Below are 22,021 nucleotides of genomic sequence, written 5' to 3' on the forward strand. Positions count from 1 at the left end.
AAGCCTGCACGCAGCAATGAAGACCCAGTGCTGCCAAAAATAAAGAAATAATTGGAGGAGAAAAAAGAGACTGATGCCTAGTAGGGACTCTGTGAATGTATCTTCTTTTTGTCCTCACTCCCCTTGTGCTATACTCAGCTTGTTTTCATCATTACTGCTCCCTCTCTGTCTCTGTCTGCCACAGACCAGGGGCCATTGGATCAACAGAGTAGCAGACTTTGGACTTCCTGCCTAGCAAAATGTGTGTCCAGGTTCTTGGTTGCTCCTTGTGATGGGGAGCTCAGCACCCATTAGGGCATCTATTCCAGCAGAAAGTCCTTTCTCAGAGGGGTCAGGGGAGGCACTAGCCCCACTCCTGAAGTCTCTACCTTTGTCCCCTGGGCCACTTGACGCTTTTCAGGACCCCTAGATCCCTAGAAGTTACTGAAGAGAGTGGTCTGGGCCCCCAGTGGTGGCTCCTTTGGACTGAGCATGCCAATTCCTTCAGCCACTTCCCTCCCATATTGCCCCTCAGTGCCCACCTCATGCTGTGTGATGTCTGGCCACTGGTGAGCCCCCATTATAGAAGAGGAGAGAAAGAGCAGGATACAGACACCCCCAGGCCCTTGTGGACAAGGCCAAGTGGTAGGGTGAGAGGGTGCTAGGACAGCCAGGGGTGGGGAGCAGAGAGGATTTCCTGGAGCTGAAATCTTGAAGAACAGGAATTTACCAGGTACAGGAATGGAGGTGGACAGGCATGCTAGAAAGAGGGACCAGCGTGCGCAAAACCATGGCATGTGCAGGAAATAGTACAGCATTCCCTTAGCTAGAAGGAAACGCATTTTAAAAATTTTATTTATTTATGTACTTTGGCTGCACCGTGCAGCTTGTAGGATCTCAGTTCCCTAACCAGGGACTGAACCCAGGGCCGCAGAAGTGAAAGCCTGGAATCCTAAGCCCTAGGCCACCAGGGAACTCCCAGGAAATACATTTATTTATCTTTATTTTTGGCTGTGCTGGGTCTTCATCACTGTACACTGGCTTCCTCTAGTTGTGGAGAGCGGGGATTACTCTTCATCGTGATGCACGGACTTCTCATTGTGGTGGCTTCTCTTGTTGCAGAGCACAGGCTCTAGAGCCAGCGGGCTTCAGTAGTTGCGGCACATGGGCTTAGTTGCCCGGTGGCATGTAGAATCTTCCGGGACCAGAGATCAAACTGGTGTCCCCTGAATTGCAAGGCAGATTCTTAACCACTGGACCACCAGAGAAGCCCCAGGAAATGCATTTTTAAAAAGAACACATCTGCTGTGAGTTCCTGCTTGGGGAGGAAGCAAAAGGGTCCTTCTAACTAGCCGGATGTTCCAGGGAGAAAGAAGAACCTGAGAAAGGCTGTGAGAATGCAGAGCCTGCTGGGTGACTCAGTGTGATGATGAAGGGAACAGGAGGGGCTGGGGAGTGTCTGAAGGCTCTGAAAGCAGGGCTGAGGGGCTTGGATTTCCTCCTGGGGTGATGGGTATGAGAAGGACTTAAGCTGCGCCTTCCCCCATCCCCATGGGCCTGTTGACTCAGCACGCTCACAGTGAGTCAGTTGTGCCCCTTCTGATTATGCAACTTTTGTCTTTTTCTCTGCCCGGTCCACACCCCCACCCCCGCCCATCCCACTCATTCCATGTGGCCTGGAGTCACTGGGTTCAAATCTCAGCTCTTCCTCTAGAAAGCCTCCAGCAAATCATCATAAGATGGGCAGAGACCCACCCCCATGAGGGTTGACCCTGTAAGATGGGTGAATGGCTCCCCTCCCAGATGGAGGCTGCACTCATAAGTTGAGAGGCTGGGACACCCTCAGTTCCTGTGCCCTGGTGCTCGACTCTCTGCCACCCTCAGCAGGGCTGGGGATCATCTCCCATGTTGGGCCCTGGTCAGTTGTTCATCTTTCACCCTCGGCTTTTCATTCTTCTTTCTCTCTAATGGTGCTTCTCTGCCTCCACCACCTCTTCCTCTTCCAGTATTGTAATATCATCCAAGGGGACTTCCACAGTGCTATAGTGGACAGGAATCCACCTGCCAAGGCAAGGGACACACATTTGATCTTTGGTCTGGGAAAATTACACATGCCATGGAGCAACTAAGCCCAGAGCTGCAACTACTGAGCCCATGTGCTGCAATTACTGAAGCCCACGCACCTAGAGCCCATGCTCTGCCACAGGAGAAAGCACCACAAGGAGAAGCCCCCGCTCGCTGCAACTAGAGAGCACAGCAATGAAAACTCAGCGCAGCCAAAAATAAATAATTATAAAAATCATCCCAGGTAAACAGATGAATAGATGAGTAAAATGTGGTATAGCCATTCAATGGCATGCTGTGCCTGTGTGCTAAGTGGCTTCAGTCATGTCCGACTCTTTGCAACTCTTTGGATCATAGCTCACCAGGCTCCTCTGTCCATGGGACTCTCCAGGCAAGAATACTGGAGTGGGTTGCCATTCCCTTCTCCAGGGGATATTCCCATCCCAGGGATGGAACCCGCATCTCTTATGTCTCCAATGGGATGTTACTCAGCCATAAAAAGGAATGAAGAACTGACACATGCTACAATATGGATGAACCTCTAAAACACTATACCCAGTGAAAAAAGTCAGACGTAAAAGACCACACATTGTATGATTCCATAGATGTGAAACGTCCAGAACAAGGTAAATCCATGGAGATGGAAGCATATTAATGGCTGCCAGGGACAGACGAGGAGTGACTGCTGATGGGGACAAAGTTTTCTTTAGGATTGATGAAAATGTGTTGAGACTAGGTAGAGGTGGTGGTTGCACTAAATGCCACTGAACTGTACACTTTAAAATGGTAAGTAATTTTATTTAAGGAAATTTTATCTCAATTTTTAAAAAAATCATCAGAGGCAATCACCAATAAATGCCCTAAACAGTTGTGAAAGTTTGACAGGCATCAGGATAGTCACACAGTCTCAATCTATCTCCCCCCATGATATTGATATTTACTCATTACAAGAGGGGATGGGAAGAGAATGGTACATTTATAGCAGAAAAACTGGACCAGCTTCATTCAAGCGATCAAAATCTAACAAGACCAGTGTTGGGGACCCATATCAGGTGCCTCCTGATACAACCCATGGAAGAGTACCAGCATCACTTCTGCAGTTCTTGCCAAAGATATAGAGCCTGAACCTGGTCACAAGGAAACTGCAGCCCAGTTCACTAAGGGATGTTCTGTGAAACAAACGACCTTGACTATCCAAAACTATCAACATCATGACAGACAGAGAAAGGCTAAGGAACTGATACAGATTAAAGGACATGAAGAAACATACAACTAAATGCAACACATGGTCAGAGATTAGATCCTGGACCAGCAAAGAAACATGCTATAGAGGATATTACTGGGGAAACCAAAAACTGTCTGTATGGTGAAAACTGTTGTGTGTTTGTATAGGAGAATGCCTTCGATCTTAGGAAACATACAGTGATGATTTTGGGGGCAAAGGAACATCATATCCACATCTTGCTTTCCAATACGTGTGCGTGCTAAGTCACTTCAGTTGTATCCAACTCTTTGTGACCCCATGGACTGTAGCCCACCAAACTCCTCTGTCCATGGGATTCTCCAGGCAAGAAGACTGGAGTGGGTTGCTATGCCCTTGTCCAGGGGATCTTCCTGACCTAGGGATGGAAACTGCATCTCTTATGTCTCCTGCACTTGGCAGGTGGGTTCTTTACCACCCATCTGGGAAGCCCTGCTCTCAAATACATATGTTATATAATATATTACATATTATATATAATTAAAAATTATATATAATTTCTTCAAAACTATGGTTTTTCCAGTAGTCATGTACAGATGTGAGAGTTGGACCATGAAGAAGGCTGAGCGCTGAAGAACTGATGCTTTCAAATTGTGGTGCTGGAGAAGATTCTTGAGAGTCTCTTGGACAGCAAGGAGATCAAACCAGTCAATCCTAAAGGAAATCAACCCTGAATATTCATTGGAAGGATGGATGCTGGGATGATGAAGCTCCAATACTTTGGCTACCTGATGCGAAGAGCCAACTGTTTTTCAATACTTTGGAAAAGACCCTGATGCTGGGAAAGACTGAAGTTTGCAAAAGGAGAAGGGAGTGACAGCGGATGAGATAGTTGGATGGCATCACTGACTCAATGGACTTGAGTTTGAGCAAACTCCAGGAGATAGTAAAGGACAGGGGAGCCTATCGAGCTGCAGTCCAGGGGGTCACAAAGAGTTGGACATGACTTAGTCACTGAACAACAACAATAATTATAAAGTAAATTGGCAAAGTGTGGGCCGAGTTGGTGAAGCTGGATAAAGGGCCTATGGAAATTGCATTTTAAATTATTTCTAAATGAAGTTTTAAAATTGCTCAAAGATCTCTAGGGTGCCCAGGTGACTGTCTCCCACCCTGGTGCCCCCGTGCTTAGCCCCAGTGCTCAGCTGCCTCATGGGTGAACCTCAGACTCCTGGGTTTCAGCACCTCACCCCCAACCCATTCCTCCTCACTACAGCCTCATCACCGTGCTGAACGCCTACAGGGCCTACAGGTCAGCCTGGCCTCTTTCTCCTCCTCCTCAGGGCCAGGGCGACCCCTGACCTGCCCACTCTCCCCTCCCTCCTTCCCTACTTGACTCAGCCCCCTCCTCTGTTTGCAGACCCGTTCCTCTCCTGAAATGTCTTTCTTCCAGTTCTGGGCTGAGCCCCCACTTCTCAGGGAAGCTCTCTCCAGGAGAGGGAGAGGAGGTGTACTCCTAGCAGCTGAAACAACGCCAGACATAGAGCTTGAGCTTTATACCTACTTGTTGAATAAATGAATGAATGAATAAGTAAGTAACCCCCTTCCCCCAAGCAGAGCTCTCACCAGCTTCTCTGCTCTGTCCCTCCCTCTGGCCCAACCCTAAGTCCACAGTGCTGGAGTCTGGTTTGTTCTTTCCCAGATTGGGGCTTCTCTAGGCTCTTGGGGCCTTTCCGGAGTCCCTGTTCTTGCTACAGGGACAGAGCTCACTGCAGGATGGTTGTTTTTCAGCATGACTGAATTTGGAAAAGGCAGTTGGACGAAACTGAGCAAGATTGGCTGAGCAGCAAAGCTGTGTAGGCTATGGGGTGGGGTGGATCTTTAGATATTGAGGAGGAAGGGGTTACTTTCAGGCAGCGCTGAGAGTAAGACAGGGTGTGGGTCTTTGGTAGCACACTTGAGACTCCTAGCCTGTGTCTGAGATCGGAGGCAGCAAAAATCGCCCAAGGCTCTAGGTCTGAGAGGGCCTGAGTTTAGAGTTGTGAATATTTCAGATTTTAAGTCCCCTAGGAAGCTCTGTGCACGCCTCTGCATTTGTGCATCCTGGCTGTGTATTCATGAGCCTTGCAGGACATGCCTGGTTTCAGTTTCGGGGTGTCGGGGGGTAGGGGTAGGGGAGTGTCTGTTTGTGCCTGGCTCCGTGTGTGTCTCGGGCTCTGGGTGTGTTTTGGGGAGCAGGGAGATGTTCAGGAAGTTGGGTGTGTCTGACACCGTGGGTTGGGCCCGCTGGCCTGAGTTTCCGAGAGGGTCTTCGGGTCCCAGGCTGTGTGGGTGGAGGGTGGGCAGGGACCCCAGGAGGCCGGGCCGGGGGCGGGGGAGCTCTGGGCCGGCCCTGGGGCGGGGCAAGCCGCCCAGGGTTGGGGGCGGGGCGGCCCGGCCGTCTCACTTCAGCGAAGTTGGCTGCGCGGAGGCTGGCCCCGGACGCGCCCGGAGCCCAAGGAAGGAGGGAGCAGGGAGGAGAGAGGTGGGAGGAGGGAGGGTCGCGGCCGGCCGCCATGGGGCCGGGGCCCCGGGGCCGCCGCCCCCGCCACCGTCGCCCGATGTCGCCGCCGCCACCCCTGCCGTCCGTGCGGACGCTGCCCTTATTGCTGCTGCTAGCGGGGCCGGGGGCTGCAGGTGAGGGGCCGGGACCCTGAGGGCGGATGGGGTGAGTGGGTGGGGGAAGGGGAAGAATGGAGTGCAAGGCCTCCTTGAGTCTGGGACTTGGTGGGTGGGTGGGGCGGTCCCTGGGAATCAGGGACCGGGGCGCAGGGGCGGCAAGCGCAGGAGCCGGGGGCAGGGACTCCGAATTGAGAGGGGGGCGAGGCAGGACCCCAGAGATCGGAGGAACTGGGACCCAGGAGAGATGTGGGCTGGCAATGAAGGGACCCTGGAGCCCGGGACTGGGAGCTGGAGGTGAGCAGATCAAGATTAGCGAGGAGTGGGGGGGTACCCAAGAATCTGGGGCTCTCTCACCAACCATGCCTGTCTAGAGCCCTGGGAAGGTCACGATTGGAACCCAAGTACCCCCAGGTCGGGGACCCCTCACATAAAAGCTCCCCCTCCCCATGCACACACCCGGGGTAGGTCTGGCAGGGCGGGGGCCGGAGGGGGCGCGAAGTTCTCGGAGCTCTAAACTCGGAGAAAACTTCCCAGGCCGGAGCGCGGCAAGACCCGGAACCGGAGCCAGAGCTGGAGCCATAGAGGCGCCCGCGCCCCTTCCCCCGCCCGCGGCCCCGCTCCCTCCCCCGGCTGCTTGGACCGGACGGCGTCCCGGGACCCTGTCCCCGTCTGGGGAAGGGAGGGGAGGGCAGGGGGCTCGAGCCCACGTGCTTGTCTCCTGCTCCAGCGCCCCCCCCCAGCAGCCTGACCTCCTCCCCAGCGGGCCCAGGGAGCCCCCCGCCCCTCTCTCTCCCCTTTCCCCTCCCCACTCTTCCCCTCCCCCGCCTGGGACAATGGCCGCGCCGTCTAGACACCCCCTCCCCCCCGGCAGCCTCGCGCTTTCTTTGCCAGACAAAGCAGGGACGGCAGCGGGGCCGGACCGGGGCTGCTGGGGCGCACCCCCAGCCAAGGGAGGCCTGGCCGGCAGGGGAGGGACGCGAGCCCAGTGGCCCTGGCCCTGGGTCTCTGGCCGCTGCTGTGGGGCTCAGCCCGGGGAGGGGTGGGGAGGAAACAGGCCTCCCCAGCCCAGCCCCGGGGGCAGGCAGATGGGGCAGGAGAGGGCAGGAGCAGCCGCCCCCAGAGGCCAGCCGGCTCACACACATGTCCTATCACACACTCACAGGACACACAATCTTGGGTCACACATGTGCACACACACACACATAAAGTACACCTGCACATGTGCACACCCAGCTCACACAAGACACAGATATTCACAGCTCACACGTGCTTGTACAATCACACATGTTCATACATACCCTGCACCACCAGCCCAAGGCCTCACACTCACTGTCTGCACACACTCAGATGCATGTAGACAGATGCAAGGACATGCCTATACCCAGCTGACACATGCAGGTATACAGGCACATCCAACCCACACCCAGACACACCCATGCACAGACAAGTCACACACAGACACACAGCTATATACCCAGATACATAGTTCACATACGTGGACACACAACAAGTTTCAGCCTACAAACATCTCTACATCCATGCAGGCCATGCAGACACACACATGGCCCACAGGGCCCACAGCACAGCAAGGCCCACGGCTCCTGTCATGTGGCCCCCAGCGTGAGTTCACAAACACCCCTGGGCTCCTGTTTGGATAATAGTGTCCAGGCTGCTTGTGCCTTGAGGAAGGGGACAGAAGCCATGTTTAATGCATTCGCATGTCCAGTTTATCTCGTTCTCTCTTCTTTTTTTAAACTCTGTCTCTGTCCTTCTTGATCTCCTCTCTGTGTCTGTCTGCTTCTAGTTTCCTTCTTTTAGGTCTGTTTTTCTCATCTTCTTCCTCTCCCTTTCTCTCTCTCCTACTTGCACACACAGGCACACATGCACAAGTGGCCCCACACCTGCTGGCGCACATAATGCCCCACTAACTCACACCCCGCCACACCCCTGACCCATCCGGCAGGACAGTTAGACTGTGCCACACCGCAGAGAGACACAGCCCTTAGGGGTGAGGATGCTGGACAGGTCAGCCTGTGCTAGCTACCCCTCCCTCAACACAGACTCTGTCCCTGTAACGCCCAGTTGCTGGCTGTGCATGGCATTCGTTCATGCCCTGGCATCTCTCCCCAGAACTAGCACGCAGGCCTGCCCAGTTGAAGTAGATGCCCAGCATCAGCAGAAGGAAGACCTGGGGCCCCAGGACTCCCCACCTCTGCCCCCTCCACAACCCCGGGATCTGGGCACACAGTCCCAGACCTCCCTTCAACCCTCGCAGCACCCCCACTTCCTGCCCCCAATTCTGGCAGCTTCTGAGCCCCCACATCTGGCACAAGTCGGCCCCTCCTCCTGCCTGCCCTTGCCTTGTGGTTCCCAGGGCCCGAGTTGGCAGTGACAGCTGCAGCCCCAACAGCTGGGGCCGGGGCGGGGGGCCGTGGGAACTGTGAATGGGGGGGCTCCCTGCACTCGCAGAGACGCCCCCAGCCTGGTGCAGCTGTTGCCCAAGGGAGGAAAGGATGGAGTCTCAATCCAGGCTGGGGTTCCTGGGCGCCTGCCTGACACCCCCACCTTCCTTCACCCCCACCCAGCCCCCCCTTGCCTGGACGGAAGCCCGTGTGCGAACGGAGGTCGCTGCACCCAGCTGCCCTCCCGGGAGGCTGCCTGCCTGTGAGTGCCTGGCTCTGAGCCATCAGTGGGCCCTGTGTGGGGAGGCGGTCTGTCTTCTCCTCCTGCTTCTGTGTTCACCATAGATGCTTCCACCACTTCCTTCAAGTGTGTGGCTTGGGCAACCTCTTGTTTCCCCATTGAATGGAGCAGAGCTAGGAGTAGAGGCTCTGGAGTCTGCCTGGCTGAGGTTCAAATCCCTCATCATGTTGCTGATGGCCTGACTTTTTAAGCCTCAGTGCCCTAGTCTGGAAAATGGGCCCACTAATGCCAACTACACAGAGTTCTCTGCTTCCTGCGGTCTTGTGTAAATCCCCTGATGGACAGATAGTTATTCAATCAACAGATTTTCAGGGACTAGTAACAGTGGTTTGGCAGTAGTGGGTATAGCAGCTGCTTCTTCCCACATCTCAAGATTTAGTGGTGGGGCCGCAGGAGCCCTGCTCTGCCACTTACTTTCTGTGTGACCTTGAGTGAGTCACTTCCCCTCTCTGAACCTCATTGATCTGTAAAATATGGTCCTTCTGCCTGACTTGTGACCAAAGTCCCCCCAAATGCAGTTGTTGGAAAGTACAAGGAAAGGCAGAGGTTTGGGAAAGCAGGGCAGGGCCTGGGAAATTGCTGAGCAGAGGCAGACAGAGATCAATTTGAATTCTGGGCTCTGGGATAACCTTAAGCAAGTGCTTTGAGCTCTTTGAGCCTCATTTTTGCATCCGAAAAATGAGGCAATAACAGTTCCCTCCTTTATGGAGTTGATTGTAAAGATTAAGAGTGAAATCAGCATAGTGTCGGGCATACAATAAGTGCTCAGTAAATGGTATTTTTATTATTATTAATGGTAGAGATGTGGAAAATAGGTGCCATAAGGAGGAACCTCTGAGGTTATGGGAAAATGCTTGGTTCCTTTTATAATATCATTAGTAATAGCAGGTCACCCAGTAGCCATTGGTCGATTCATTAAATGCATCCATTTATTCAGCAACTTGTGTGTCCAGCCCAAGCTGGGTGGGTCTGGGGTGACTTCGGAGACCCTTTGAAGTTACACACGCACTTTGACTCACCTGGATGGGGGGGTCTCAGCCTGGTAGAGCGGGTTCCTCGGGTTGGGATGGTGGGAATAGGGGAGAAAGTGTGATCTCACCTGGAGCTACTCACTTGGGAGGCGGAGACGCGGGACCGGGCGCCTGCGCTCTGGGACCCCGCGCCTGGAAAGCTGCCGACAGGTGAATGCACCCCCAGCTGCCCCGCCCCCCCCCCGACAGGTGAATCACCGGCCCGCGCGGCCGCCCGGAGCCCGGATCGCTCGGAGCGGAGCTCCGGGGTTAGTCTCCAGAGCTGGGCCGTGGGAACCCTAACCCTAATCCCATGCCCGCCCTCATCCCCAGTCTCCTTCAAAGTCCTTTCGTGGATCCCGCAGTCTGTCACCCCTTCATGGATCCTCCAACTCTCAAAGTCTCTCAAACCATAGTCTCGATCTCCTAGTCATCACCTCTTCCCCAGCCAGTCCCCCAACCAAGTCTATGCTCTCCGCCCCCCCACTCTCCCGCCCCCATCAGTCTCCGGTGAAGCCCAGGCGATTGGGCGGGGCGCGGGCAGCGGAGAACCAGCCCGACCGGTCGGCAGGGGCGCGGGGCACAGAGCGTGGGAACCCGCCGGGGGCGCCGGGAAGGGGCCGCGCGGCCACGCCCTGCCTGCCGTGCGCGCGCGCGCGTGGTCGGGGGAGGAAGAACCCGCAGTGCTCGGCGCCCAGCGCAGCGCGCCCCCTCCCGGCGCGCAGTCTTGGCGGCGGTCCTTGCCCGGCGGATCTTTGGGGAGGGGGTTTGGGAACTGGATTCTCCCTCTGCACCCGCCCGTGCCCCGACTTGTTTCGCTGGGAGCTGGTGGGGGGGGGGAATCTTGTGGGTGACGCTAAGGACTGAGTCAGCTATTTAAGTTTAGCCCCAAGCGACCGGGACAGGCCAGAGTTAGGAACACAGGCGAGGGATGAATAGCGTCGGGGGCGGGTCCAAGTCCCTCCCTCTGATCCCACTCTGGAGGTTTCTAGTCTTAAGACCAGCTCCGTCTGTACTCTCACTCTCAAGGTGGCCTTGGTGGGTTTGGAGGGGGCTGGAGGCTGAAGGACCTTCCCCCAACAGGGGGCGCCGGCATTGGTGGCCGTCTCCTCCCCGCAACGGGAGGACAGGGTCTCTGTGCCCCCAGGAAAGGAACTGAGGCTTTGTGGAGGTCCTCCTGTCTGGCATGTGAGAGTTAGTCCGTATTGGTGAATGAGGCTGTGGGTTGGTGTCTGAGTATTTGCCGGCCCAGTGCATCGTGTTAGTGTGTCCCTTTCGTCTGGTACATTTGGGGGTTCTGCCGGTCTGTGTGCGCCTAGGTGGTTGTCTTCTGGAACCTGAGCCCTTTTGCATTTGCCATTTCCTCTACTCTTCCCCACACAGGCCCATGGCCCCCTCCCTCCCTTTCTTCTCCCACACAGTCCTCTTCTTTTTTCCCTCACTTTGTCTGTGAAAACATGGTTGCCTTTTCCCCACCCACATCCCTCTGTCCTCCTTATCCTGTGTTGTAGTTTCTTGTGGCTGTGGAACGAATGACCACAGACTGGGTGGTTTAAAACAACAGAAATTTATTCTCGCAGTTTTGGAGGCCAGAAGTCTTTGCCTTTCTCTTGTAAGGACAGTTGTCTCTCAGTTTAGGGCCAACTTGGATAATCAGGATGGTTTCATCTAGACATCCATCATTTAATTACATCGTTAATTACATTTCTTTTTCCAAATAAGGTCACAATCACAGGTTCTTGGTCATGGACATAATTTTTCTGGGGCCACTACTCTACCCAACTGCATCCTTCACGGTCCCCATGGCTTGAACTACCATCGCCCCCCACCCCCGGCATGTTGCTTATTCATTCATTATTTGTGTATCTTCTCTTTGCCAGACCTGGCTATGAACATCAAGAGGGTAGGGACCACTTTAATTGTGTTCGTTGCTGTATTCCTGGGCTTCTCAGGTGGCGCTAGTGGTATAGAACCCACTTGCCAATATAGGAGACTTAAGAGATGTGTGGGTTCAATTTCTGGGTTGGGAAAATCCCCTGGAGGAGGGCATGGTGACCCACTCCAGTATTCTTGCCTGGAGAATCCCATAGATGGAGGAGCCAGCCAGTCCATGGGGTTGCAAAGAGTTGGACATGATTGAAGTGACTTAGCACACATGCTGTATTCCTATTGCTAAGAACATAGTAGGTGTGCTCAGGGAAACTGTTGCATGGATGAATGAGTGTGTGCGTTTGTTTACCTGTGTGTTTCTGGTCTGTCTGGTGTGTATCTCTTGTGTTTTGGGCTGTTCTGCCCTGACTTTCCCCACCGAGTCGTTTCTGTCCGCAGGTGCCCACCAGGCTGGGTGGGTGAACGGTGTCAGCTGGAAGACCCCTGCCATTCTGGCCCCTGTGCTGGCCGTGGTGTCTGCCAGAGCTCGGTGGTGGCGGGGACCGCCCGGTTCACCTGCCGCTGTCCCCGGGGCTTCCGAGGTAAAGGAGGGTCTGGCAGGGAGCTGAAGGCAGGCACGGGTGTGGTCAGCCTGAGCTCACCCTTTCTGGTTCCCGGCAGGCCCCGACTGCTCCCTGCCAGACCCCTGCCTCAGCAGCCCCTGTGCCCATGGTGCCCGCTGCTTGGTGGGCTCCGATGGCCGCTACCTGTGCTCCTGCCCACCTGGCTACCAGGGCCGCAGCTGCCGGAGTGATGTAGATGAGTGCCGGATGGGCGGGCCCTGCCGCCATGGTGGCACCTGCCTCAACACGCCTGGCTCCTTCCGCTGCCAGTGCCCAGGTGGCTACACTGGGCCACTGTGTGAGAACCCTGCGGTGCCCTGTGCTCCCTCCCCGTGCCGTAATGGGGGCACCTGTAGACAGAGCAGTGACCTCACCTATGACTGTGCCTGCCTTCCTGGTGAGGGAGCTGTACCCAGGGGGAGGCAGCGGAGGTGGGGGCACAGCAGGTCCGCCTGGCAGTGACCATCCTTGTGCTCCACGCTAGGGTTCGAGGGCCAGAACTGTGATGTGAATGTGGATGACTGTCCAGGGCACCGGTGTCTAAATGGGGGGACGTGCGTGGACGGTGTCAACACCTACAACTGCCAGTGCCCTCCTGAGTGGACAGGTGAGCAGCGGGACCTGAGGGAAGCCCTTGGATGGGTATGCACCAGGTAACCGGAGTGATGCGTCTGTGTGCCACAGGCCAGTTCTGCACAGAGGACGTGGACGAGTGTCAGCTGCAGCCCAACGCTTGCCACAACGGGGGCACCTGCTTCAACACATTGGGTGGCCACAGTTGTGTGTGTGTCAATGGCTGGACGGGCGAGAGCTGCAGTCAGAATATTGATGACTGTGCCACGGCTGTGTGCTTCCACGGGGCCACGTGCCATGACCGTGTGGCCTCTTTTTACTGTGCCTGCCCCATGGGCAAAACTGGTGAGTGACTATTTTTTTCCCTGAAGGCAGCAGGGAGCCATTGATGGCTCTTGAGTGGGGCCAAGGATGGAGTCTGACTTGAGTCAGACTTACGCTATGCTAGAAGCATAATTAAACATATTGTTCTTAATTAAGCATAGGCTTAATGCTTAATTAAGCATAGGCTTAATGCTTATGCTAGAAGCTGGGTTTGGGGTGAAGGATAAGCCTGGGAGGGGCCTGGGAGGGCAGACAATCCAGGGAAGAAGTCACAGGAATGGAGAGCTAAACTGTGACTCAGGAGGAGAGGGGACTTTTGGGAGTGGCAAAGATCAGAGAAGATGTTTGAGAGGGGGAGACTTGGAGCGGAGGGCAGGGTATGTCAGGCAGAGGGTACTGCAGAGGCAAAGACTTAATGCTGGGACTCTCTTAGAAGCATAAAAAGAGTCAATAGATTTTAAAAACAATATGTGGATGTTTCCAACTTATTTTCAAATGGTTCAGAAAAAATAAAGTTACAATAGTTGAATCTAGGTGGGTGGGTATATGAATAAACTTTTCTTTATGTTTAAATTTTATATAAATGATTAGGGGGAAATAGCTACTAAATATGTGTGTGCATGCTAAGTTGCTTATGAACTGCAGTCCTGCCAGGCTCCTCTGTCCATGGGATTCTCCAGGAGAGAATACTGGAGTGGGTTGCTATGCCCTCCTCCAGGGGATCTTCCCAACCCAGGGATTGAACCTGCATCTCTTATGTCTCCTGCATTGGCAGGCAGATTCTTTACCACTAGCGCCACTTGGGAAGCCCACTAAACACACTGCTGGTTAATAAAAACAAACGAAAAACCAAAACACTACAATGTTCAGGGATGTGGGACCTTTGGGCAGAGCTGGGGGACGGTCTGCCCTTGACCTCTACTTACTCTTTCCCAGGACTTTTGTGTCATCTGGACGATGCTTGTGTCAGCAACCCCTGTCACGAGGATGCTATCTGTGACACGAACCCGGTGAATGGCCGGGCCATCTGCACCTGTCCACCGGGTTTCACAGGCGGCGCTTGCGACCAGGATGTGGACGAGTGTTCCATTGGTGAGCGGGCGCAGTCTGAGGGTAGGGAAGGAGGGGAGAGGCTGCTCCTCAGCCACCCACACCCACACTGACTGTGACTCCACCTTGCAGGTGCCAACCCTTGTGAGCACCTGGGCCGGTGTGTGAACACACAGGGCTCATTCCTGTGCCAATGCGGCCGTGGCTACACTGGTCCGCGCTGTGAGACCGACGTCAATGAATGCCTCTCCGGACCCTGCCGCAACCAGGCCACGTGTCTCGACCGCATAGGCCAGTTTACCTGCATCTGCATGGCAGGTGTGTGGTGGGCATGGCTTGGGCGGGGCCTGAGGCTGGGAGGCGGGGTGAGAAAAGCCTTCAGGCAGAGGGGCCCAGAGCAGATAGAACTGGAAGGGTGAGAGACTAAAGCCTGGGGTGAGGTGGAGGCAGAGCCAGAGCAGAGTCTGGGGGCATGGTCCGGTGGAGTCAGATGGGCTGGGAGTGGAGTCTGGGCCTCAGGACACACTGTGGGATGTGAATGACATGAGGACAGGACCAGGGTCTGGAGTGGAGGTCAAAGTGGAGACTGCGGACAGAGATGCACTGATGCTAGGGTGGGATTGAGATTGGGCACAAGGCTATGGTGGGTCCTCGGCTGGGAGCTGGGGAAGAGGCATAGTTTGAAGAAGGAAGGAGGTGGTCTGAAGATAAGCCCACATGGAGTCTCTTAAGCCTTGAACCAGTTGGGGCCACGCTGAATGAAGATCCAGCCTGAGTCTGAAAACTGAGTCTAGGGATGGGTTGGGGGCAAGGCCAAGGCTCAGGGGAAGCGAGGTATGTCCCCCCTTGCTCTCCCTTCAGACCAGAAGCTAAACCCTCATTGCCGTAATCCCCCTCCCTCTACCCTTCCAGGTTTCACAGGCACCTATTGTGAGGTGGACATGGATGAGTGTCAGAGCAGCCCGTGTGTGAATGGTGGGGTCTGCAAGGACAGAGTCAATGGTTTCAGCTGCGCGTGCCCCTCTGGTGAGGACTCTGGGCCAGGGAGCCTGAGAAAGACCTTCTGGGGCAAAGACTCCAGGATGGGAGCTTATAACATCATGTTAGTGGGTTCCTATATAGCAGATACCACCTTATGAAAAACACTGAAGTTAATTTAAAAGTAAACGGGCTTTCCACCCAAACCTGGCAGCACTGGTGAGGGGTGACTGCTCTGACCCTACTTGGGTCTCTCTGTTTATCTCACACTCCCCACTCCAGGCTTCAGTGGGGCCATGTGTCAGCTGGACGTGGATGAGTGCGCCAGCACACCCTGCCGGAATGGAGCCAAGTGCGTGGACCAGCCAGATGGCTATGAGTGCCGCTGCGCAGAGGGTGAGGGCGGGCCAATGACAAGACGGCAGGAATCTGGAGGCGGGGCTAGTGGGGGAAAAGGGCCAATAATACCCTTAGGGGAAAGTTGGGGGCAGAGCTGCAGCAAGGCAGGACTGGAGCAGGACCAATGAAAGAGCCAAGAGGAGGAGCCAATCATGGACATAAGCAGAGGTAAGGCTAGGGGGTGGGCCCAAAGGATCTGGCAGGATAGATGTGCACTGGATTGGAGGGACCCCGTCCCACCCCCTCCATTCCCAGGAACCCCCCTTACTGTCTTGCTCTGTCACTTCAGTTGTGTCCACTCTTTGCGAGCCAATGGACTGTGGCCCACCAGGCTCCTCTGTCCATGGGATTCTGCAGGCAAGAATACTGGAATGGGTTGCCATGCCCTTTTCCAGTGGACCTTCCCCACCCAGGGATCGAACTCATCTCTCCTGCATTGCAGGCGGATTCTTTACCCACTGAACCACCTGGGAAGCCCAGGAACCTCCCATGTGTCTGCATTTCCAGTGGAGGGAGAGGCAAATCAGGGCTGATGGTGTAAGGATTGGAAGCAGGGTCTTGCTAGGGGTGTGATGTAACTGGTAGGGTCTTGGCCAGGGACAAGTCTCGGAGCTTGCAGCTGGATGGCCTCTGGAGGCCAGCCAGGCGCGGAGCCTGAACTGAGCCCGCCTCCTGTTGGCTCAACGGGCCGGGCCTGAGGGAGAGCTGAGTTAGGATTGGGCAGAGGCCATGGCTGTGGGCAGGACCTTGGCCAGTGGGCGGAGCCTGACCCTCTGTCCCCCGCAGGCTTCGAGGGCACAGTGTGTGAGCGCAACGTGGATGACTGCTCGCCAGACCCTTGCCACCACGGGCGCTGTGTGGATGGCATCGCCAGTTTCTCGTGCGCCTGTGCCCCGGGCTACACCGGCATGCGCTGTGAAAGCCAGGTGGATGAATGCCGAAGCCAGCCCTGCCGACATGGGGGCAAATGCCTAGACCTGGTGGACAAATACCTCTGCCGCTGCCCTCCTGGCACCACAGGTGTGGCCAGGGGCTGGGCTGGGACAGGAATAGTACATCTGATGGGACACAGAGGGTTCAGGAATGGTGTTTCTGGCAGGTCACGGTGGTAGCAATCCCAGTCATGTTCCCCTTTCCCAGGTGTGAACTGCGAGGTGAACACTGATGATTGTGCTAGCAACCCCTGCACCTTTGGAGTCTGCCGGGATGGCATCAACCGCTATGACTGTGTCTGCCAGCCTGGATTCACAGGTGGGCATGTGGCTACCATGGAAACGGGGTCTTTATAGAGTGAGAGTGAAATCATCTATTTTTCCTGGCCAGGTTTTGCCCCTCTCTTTGCACGTGCTTGTCCTTAGGGATTGTCCATGCTTTGCCCTGAGATTTTTGCTTTCTCTCAGTGGCATGTATCCCCATGTTGGCTCAAGATTATCCTGGTATGTCCATGAAGGTGTTCAGACTCAGAGGTTGAGGTGTTTTTGAGTGGGGCCAAGGCAATCCTTGGCGGAAATGAAAGTGACTTCACGTAAGTTTGGGGGCAAGGGTGATCTGGGGCGAAGTATCTCTGGGTTGCGGAGATGGCTGTCCTAATTTGCACAAGAGCTGATGTGTTATGAAGCAAATGAGATGGTCCTTGCTCAAGGGTGTGACTGTGCTAAATGGGGCAAGGTTGTCCTTCCCTGGTTGGCTCCGCTATCCTTGTCCTGGAACGAGGTTGCCTGCCTGCTCCCCAGGGCCCCTCTGCAACGTGGAGATCAACGAGTGTGCGTCCAACCCCTGCGGCGAGGGAGGCTCCTGCGTGGATGGTGAAAATGGCTTCCGATGCCTCTGCCCACCTGGCTCCCTGCCCCCGCTCTGCCTTTCCCCAAGCCATCCTTGCGCCCAAGAACCCTGCAGTCATGGTGTCTGCCATGATGCACCTGGAGGGTGAGGTCTCTCCCCAGCTCCCTGACCCCCGCAGCTTCCCTACCCTCCTGCCAGCCCTGACTGCCTCCCTCACCAGGTTCCGCTGTGTGTGTGAACCTGGCTGGAGTGGCCCTCAGTGCAGTCAGAGCCTCACTCGAGATGCCTGTGAATCCCACCCCTGCCAGGCAGGCGGCACCTGCGCCAGTGATGGAACAGGCTTCCACTGCATCTGTCCCCCTGGCACCCAGGGTGCGTGTCTCCACCCTTCCTCCCCAGGGCCTCTTCCCTCCTTCCTTCTTCCTTCTCATTTCCTTTCTGCTTCATTCTCTCTTCCTTCTCTGCATTTGCCCCTTTTTCCTCTTCCTTTCCCACCCTTACCCAGGAGCTTGGGAGGTAGGTATCAAGGTGGGGACCTTGCGGGGAGATGGGAACAAGGAATCTCTTAAGACTATCTCACTCTGCCTGCCCCCTACAGGCCATCAGTGTGAGCTGCTGTCCCCCTGCACCCCGAATCCCTGTGAGCATGGGGGCTACTGTGAGTCTGCTCCTGGCCAGCTGGCTGTCTGCTCCTGCACCCCTGGTTGGCAAGGTACACCAGTTGCTTCTTCTCTTCCTCACCTCCTTTGCAACTTGCTCCATACTGGGTGATGCTGGGGACCAAGAGAGGGAGTCCCCCCCACCCCCCGGCTCTGCCTTTAAAAAAAAATTTTTTTTTAGTAAATTGTTTATTTATTATTTATTTAGCTGTACTGGGTCTTAGTTGCAGCATGTGGGATCTAATTTCCTGACCAGGGATTGAACCTAGGCCTCCTGCATTGGAAGCACAGAGTCTTAGCCCCTGCACCAGCAGGGAAGTCCCCTAGTTCTGCCTTTTAAGGGAGCTTCCTTCTGGGAAGGAACAGAGCTAGACACAGACACTTGCAGCCTGTGTAGTCAGTTCAGGAGAAGAGGAAGGGATATGGGCTGTGTTGTTCATTGTTTCATTGCTAAATCATGTTTGACTCTTTTGACCCCATGCAGGGCAGCACGCCAGGCTTCCCTATCCTTCACCATCTCCCGGAATTTGCTCAGATTCATGTCGATTGAGTCAGTGATGCCATACAGCCTCCCATCTCACCCTCTGTTGTCCCCTTCTCCTCCTGCCCTCAATCTTTCCCAGCATCAGGGTCTTTTCCAATGAGTTGGCTCTTAGCAACAGGTGGCCAAAGTATTGGAGGTTCGGCTTCGGCTTCAGTCCTTCCAATGAATATTCAGGGTTGATTTCCTTTAGGAGTGACTGGTTTTGGTTTGATAAGGGCTTGAGAATCTAGAATTCAGGCTAAGAGTTTGGGGAGAGCCTGGAGGAGCAGACCTCAGTCACAGAATCACATTCTCCACCCGCTAAAATAAGGAGAGGGGCGTTCTGGAACAGTATGTGCAAAACGCCCAGAGGCAAACTGTTCTTGCCTTCATCCATCTCAGTCTTAAGGTTCCTCCTGAGCACCAGGTACTCTCGGACCCTACCCTGCATCTGCTAATCCTGGATGTTATTTTGTTCCCCACCCCCAGGCCCACGATGTCAGCAGGATGTGGATGAGTGTGCTAGCCCCTCACCCTGTGGTCCACATGGTACCTGCACCAACCTGGCAGGGAGTTTCAGCTGTACCTGCCACGAGGGCTACAGTGGCCCTTCCTGTGATCAGGACATCGATGACTGTGAGCCCAGTGAGTTCAAGGGAGCTCTTTGGGGAGGGTTCTGACCTAGGATACATGTTCATCAAGTTGCTACAGTATGCCTAGCACTGTGCTTTCATTTCGTCTTCACAGTTGTCTCACTTTCCCCATTTGTTCATGAAAATTGAGGCCCCACAGAGGTTAAGTGACTTGCCCAAGGTCATGCAGCGAGTAGAGAGATGAGCTAGGATAGAAGCACAGGTCTGTTTGACTCTGAAGCCTGTAAACTGCCTCTGGCAGCAAGCAAGTTAAAATTGTATGTAAAGTATGAGATAATAGGCCCCTTAGTGAGTCACCGGGAGCACTGTTCAATAGACAAATAATGCAAGTCACATATGAATTGAATTGGTTTTAGTTGATTTTTTTTTTTAAATCTTTTTTTGTTTATTTTTGAATTAATTTAAAAAAATTGATTTCATTGCACTGGATCTTAGTTGCAGCATGGGAAATCTTGTTCCCTTACCAGGGATCAAACCCAGGCCCCCTGCATTGGGAGCAGGTAGTCTTAACCTCTGGACTACCCGGGAAGTCCTTGAATTGATTATTTTCTAATAGCCGCATTAAAAAGCACACAAAACAACAACAGGTGATATTAAATTTAATAATATATTTTATTTAACCTAATACGTAAAAACGTTATCATTTCAACATGTAATCAATATAAAATGATTGAGGTATTTTACACTATTTTTTTCTTTTTCCATACGGATCTTCATGATCTGGTATCTGGTGTCTGTTTTATGCTGACAGTACATCTCAAATTGGACCAACCACATGTCAAGTCCTGAAGAGCCACATGTGGTCAGTGGCCACCATACTGGCTTGCCCAGGCCTGGAGGAGACCTCCTGTGCTGAGCTCAGGAATTAAGTAGATACAACTAGTACTTGGGGCTTCCCAGGCGGTGCTAGTGGTAAAGAACCCTCCTGCCAATGCCGGAGACATAAGAGATGAGGGTTTGATCCCTGGGTGGGGGTGATCCCCTGGAGGAGGGCATGACAACCCACTCCAGTATTCTTGCCCAGAAAATCCTGTGGACAGAGGAGCCTGGCAGGCTACAGTCCATAGAGTCAAACAGATTCGGATATCTCTGAAGCGACATAGCACGCACACAGGCAACTAGCACTTGGCAGCTCAAAGGGACCTTTTGGGAGCTTCTTGAACCTTTCCTCCCTTCTACATAGACGAGGTTTCCACCAGATAAGGGAGGGAATGAGGCCACAGAGGGGACAGGGTTTGGTTCCCCTGGCTAAGTGTGCCCCTCCCAATGAAGCCTGGTTTTCTCCCAATTTCCCTCCACACAAGGCATGGCCAGGTCAGGGGGTGAGGTGCATGACCAGACCTCCTTCCTTCTGACCGTAGACCCCTGCCTGAACGGTGGCTCATGTCAGGACGGGGTGGGCTCCTTTTCTTGCTCCTGCCTCCCTGGCTTTGCTGGCCCCCGCTGCGCCCGAGACGTGGACGAGTGTCTGAGCAGCCCCTGCGGCTCAGGCACCTGCACAGACCACGTGGCCTCCTTCACCTGCACCTGCCCGCCGGGTTACGGCGGCTTCCGCTGCGAGCAGGACCTCCTCGACTGCAGTCCCAGGTGGGTGAGGCCTCTCCTGGGAGTCAGGGACCCTGGCATCATATGGGGCGTGGGACCCGAGGAGCCGGGGACAAGGAGTCCTCGGCTGGACACCCACTTCGGGACTTTGATGCCTGTTGGGAACGTGTCCGGGAAGGGGCAGGACATCTGTTGGGAGGTCACCTTAGGTACCCTGGTCCCTGAGGGAGCAAGGCCAGGGCAGGGTGGGGCCTCCACGTGGCTTCCAGAGAGCCCTGAAGTACCTGGGCTTTTGGGGACCTAAGCTTCTCCTTGGGGTAAGGGTCTTGTCACTCTTCCGCCAGGAGCGGGGCCCAGGACCCCAAGACGGGGTCGGGGCCTCTGAGGGGCGGGGCCTGACGCGCCCCTCCTTTCCCTCCAGCTCCTGCTTCAATGGAGGGACTTGCGTGGATGGTGTGAACTCCTTCACCTGCTTGTGCCGCCCGGGCTACACTGGCGCACACTGCCAACATGAGGCGGACCCTTGCCTCTCGCGGCCCTGCGTGCACGGGGGCGTCTGCACTGCCGCCCAGCCTGGCTTCCGCTGTGCCTGCCCAGACGGCTTCACCGGCACTCTGTGCCAGGTGGGCGGGGTCACTGGAGCCTTGGGGGAGGAGTCAAGAGGGAGGGGCCTTTTGGGCACCTTGGTTGGTTGAGAAGGCAGCCTGGATCCTGGGAGGAGTTGTCAGAGGGATTGCGGTGAGGGGCCTGGCAGGGATCTTGGGGGAGAAATCTGGAGAGGCGTTCTGGAGCCTGCGCAGGACCCTGGAGGAGAAGCTGGGCAGGGTTTCTAGGGGTACCCGAGTGCGGACACCCTGGCCTTCCTCGACAGACGCTGGTGGACTGGTGCAGCTGCTCGCCCTGTCAGAATGGGGGTCGCTGTGCCCGGAAGGGGGCCTCTTTCTACTGCCTTTGCTCCCCCGGGTGGAGCGGCCGCCTATGTGACATCCGGAGCCTGCCCTGCAGAGAGGCTGCAGCCCAAATCGGTGAGGGGGAGCACGTGATTGGGTGTGTGTGCACATACTTCCTCCTAGTGTGAGCTGAACGAGAGTGCACCAGAGCTTATGGACGTGGTGGGGTGTGTGAGTGTGTGTGGATATGTGACTGTCTGACAGCTGGTCAGGACAAGGTGGTGTGTGTCTATCATTGTGAAACAACTGGGATGTCTGCAATGCTGTGTGTGACCTAGCTTATGTGAGCTTTGAAAGTGCGTGCGTGTGTGTGTGTGTGTGTGTGTGTGTGTGTGTGTATGTGTCAGTTTCAGGGGATGTGTGGTAACCCAGTGGAATGTGTGTGACACCTTGGTGACTGAGGCTAGTGGGGATGCTGGCTGTGCTGTGTATGACGGGGGCAGGGAGGAGGGAGTCTGCCTGATGCCGCTCTTCT

At 55.0% G+C, this 22,021-nt stretch overlaps 1 protein-coding gene across 2 annotated transcripts in view; it reads left to right on the top strand.

The window, feature by feature from the left end:
* Window positions 1-5,694: 5,694 nt before the first annotated feature.
* The window catches only part of NOTCH3 (notch receptor 3), a 39,246-nt gene continuing 22,919 nt past the window's right edge, over window positions 5,695-22,021 (top strand). Inside the window, exons 1-19 of one of the 2 annotated variants that reach the window (XM_081501234.1) lie at window positions 5,695-5,920; window positions 8,491-8,569; window positions 11,947-12,089; window positions 12,169-12,507; window positions 12,595-12,717; window positions 12,795-13,028; window positions 13,944-14,120; window positions 14,190-14,375; window positions 14,970-15,083; window positions 15,318-15,431; window positions 16,221-16,454; window positions 16,575-16,685; window positions 17,168-17,360; window positions 17,437-17,588; window positions 17,815-17,928; window positions 18,888-19,043; window positions 20,413-20,638; window positions 21,018-21,219; window positions 21,468-21,621. In XM_081501234.1, the coding sequence (XP_081357360.1) occupies window positions 5,800-5,920; window positions 8,491-8,569; window positions 11,947-12,089; window positions 12,169-12,507; window positions 12,595-12,717; window positions 12,795-13,028; window positions 13,944-14,120; window positions 14,190-14,375; window positions 14,970-15,083; window positions 15,318-15,431; window positions 16,221-16,454; window positions 16,575-16,685; window positions 17,168-17,360; window positions 17,437-17,588; window positions 17,815-17,928; window positions 18,888-19,043; window positions 20,413-20,638; window positions 21,018-21,219; window positions 21,468-21,621 (3,172 nt within the window). In that variant the 5' untranslated portion in view covers window positions 5,695-5,799. The remainder of the gene's footprint in view (window positions 5,921-8,490; window positions 8,570-11,946; window positions 12,090-12,168; window positions 12,508-12,594; window positions 12,718-12,794; window positions 13,029-13,943; window positions 14,121-14,189; window positions 14,376-14,969; window positions 15,084-15,317; window positions 15,432-16,220; window positions 16,455-16,574; window positions 16,686-17,167; window positions 17,361-17,436; window positions 17,589-17,814; window positions 17,929-18,887; window positions 19,044-20,412; window positions 20,639-21,017; window positions 21,220-21,467; window positions 21,622-22,021) is intronic. The other variant, XM_081501235.1, reaches the window with a different exon arrangement.

This window comes from Giraffa tippelskirchi, chromosome 6 (genome assembly GCF_054371585.1).
Source record: "Giraffa tippelskirchi isolate mGirTip1 chromosome 6, T2T-mGirTip1v1.2.pri, whole genome shotgun sequence".
NCBI classification, from domain to species: domain Eukaryota; kingdom Metazoa; phylum Chordata; class Mammalia; order Artiodactyla; family Giraffidae; genus Giraffa; species Giraffa tippelskirchi.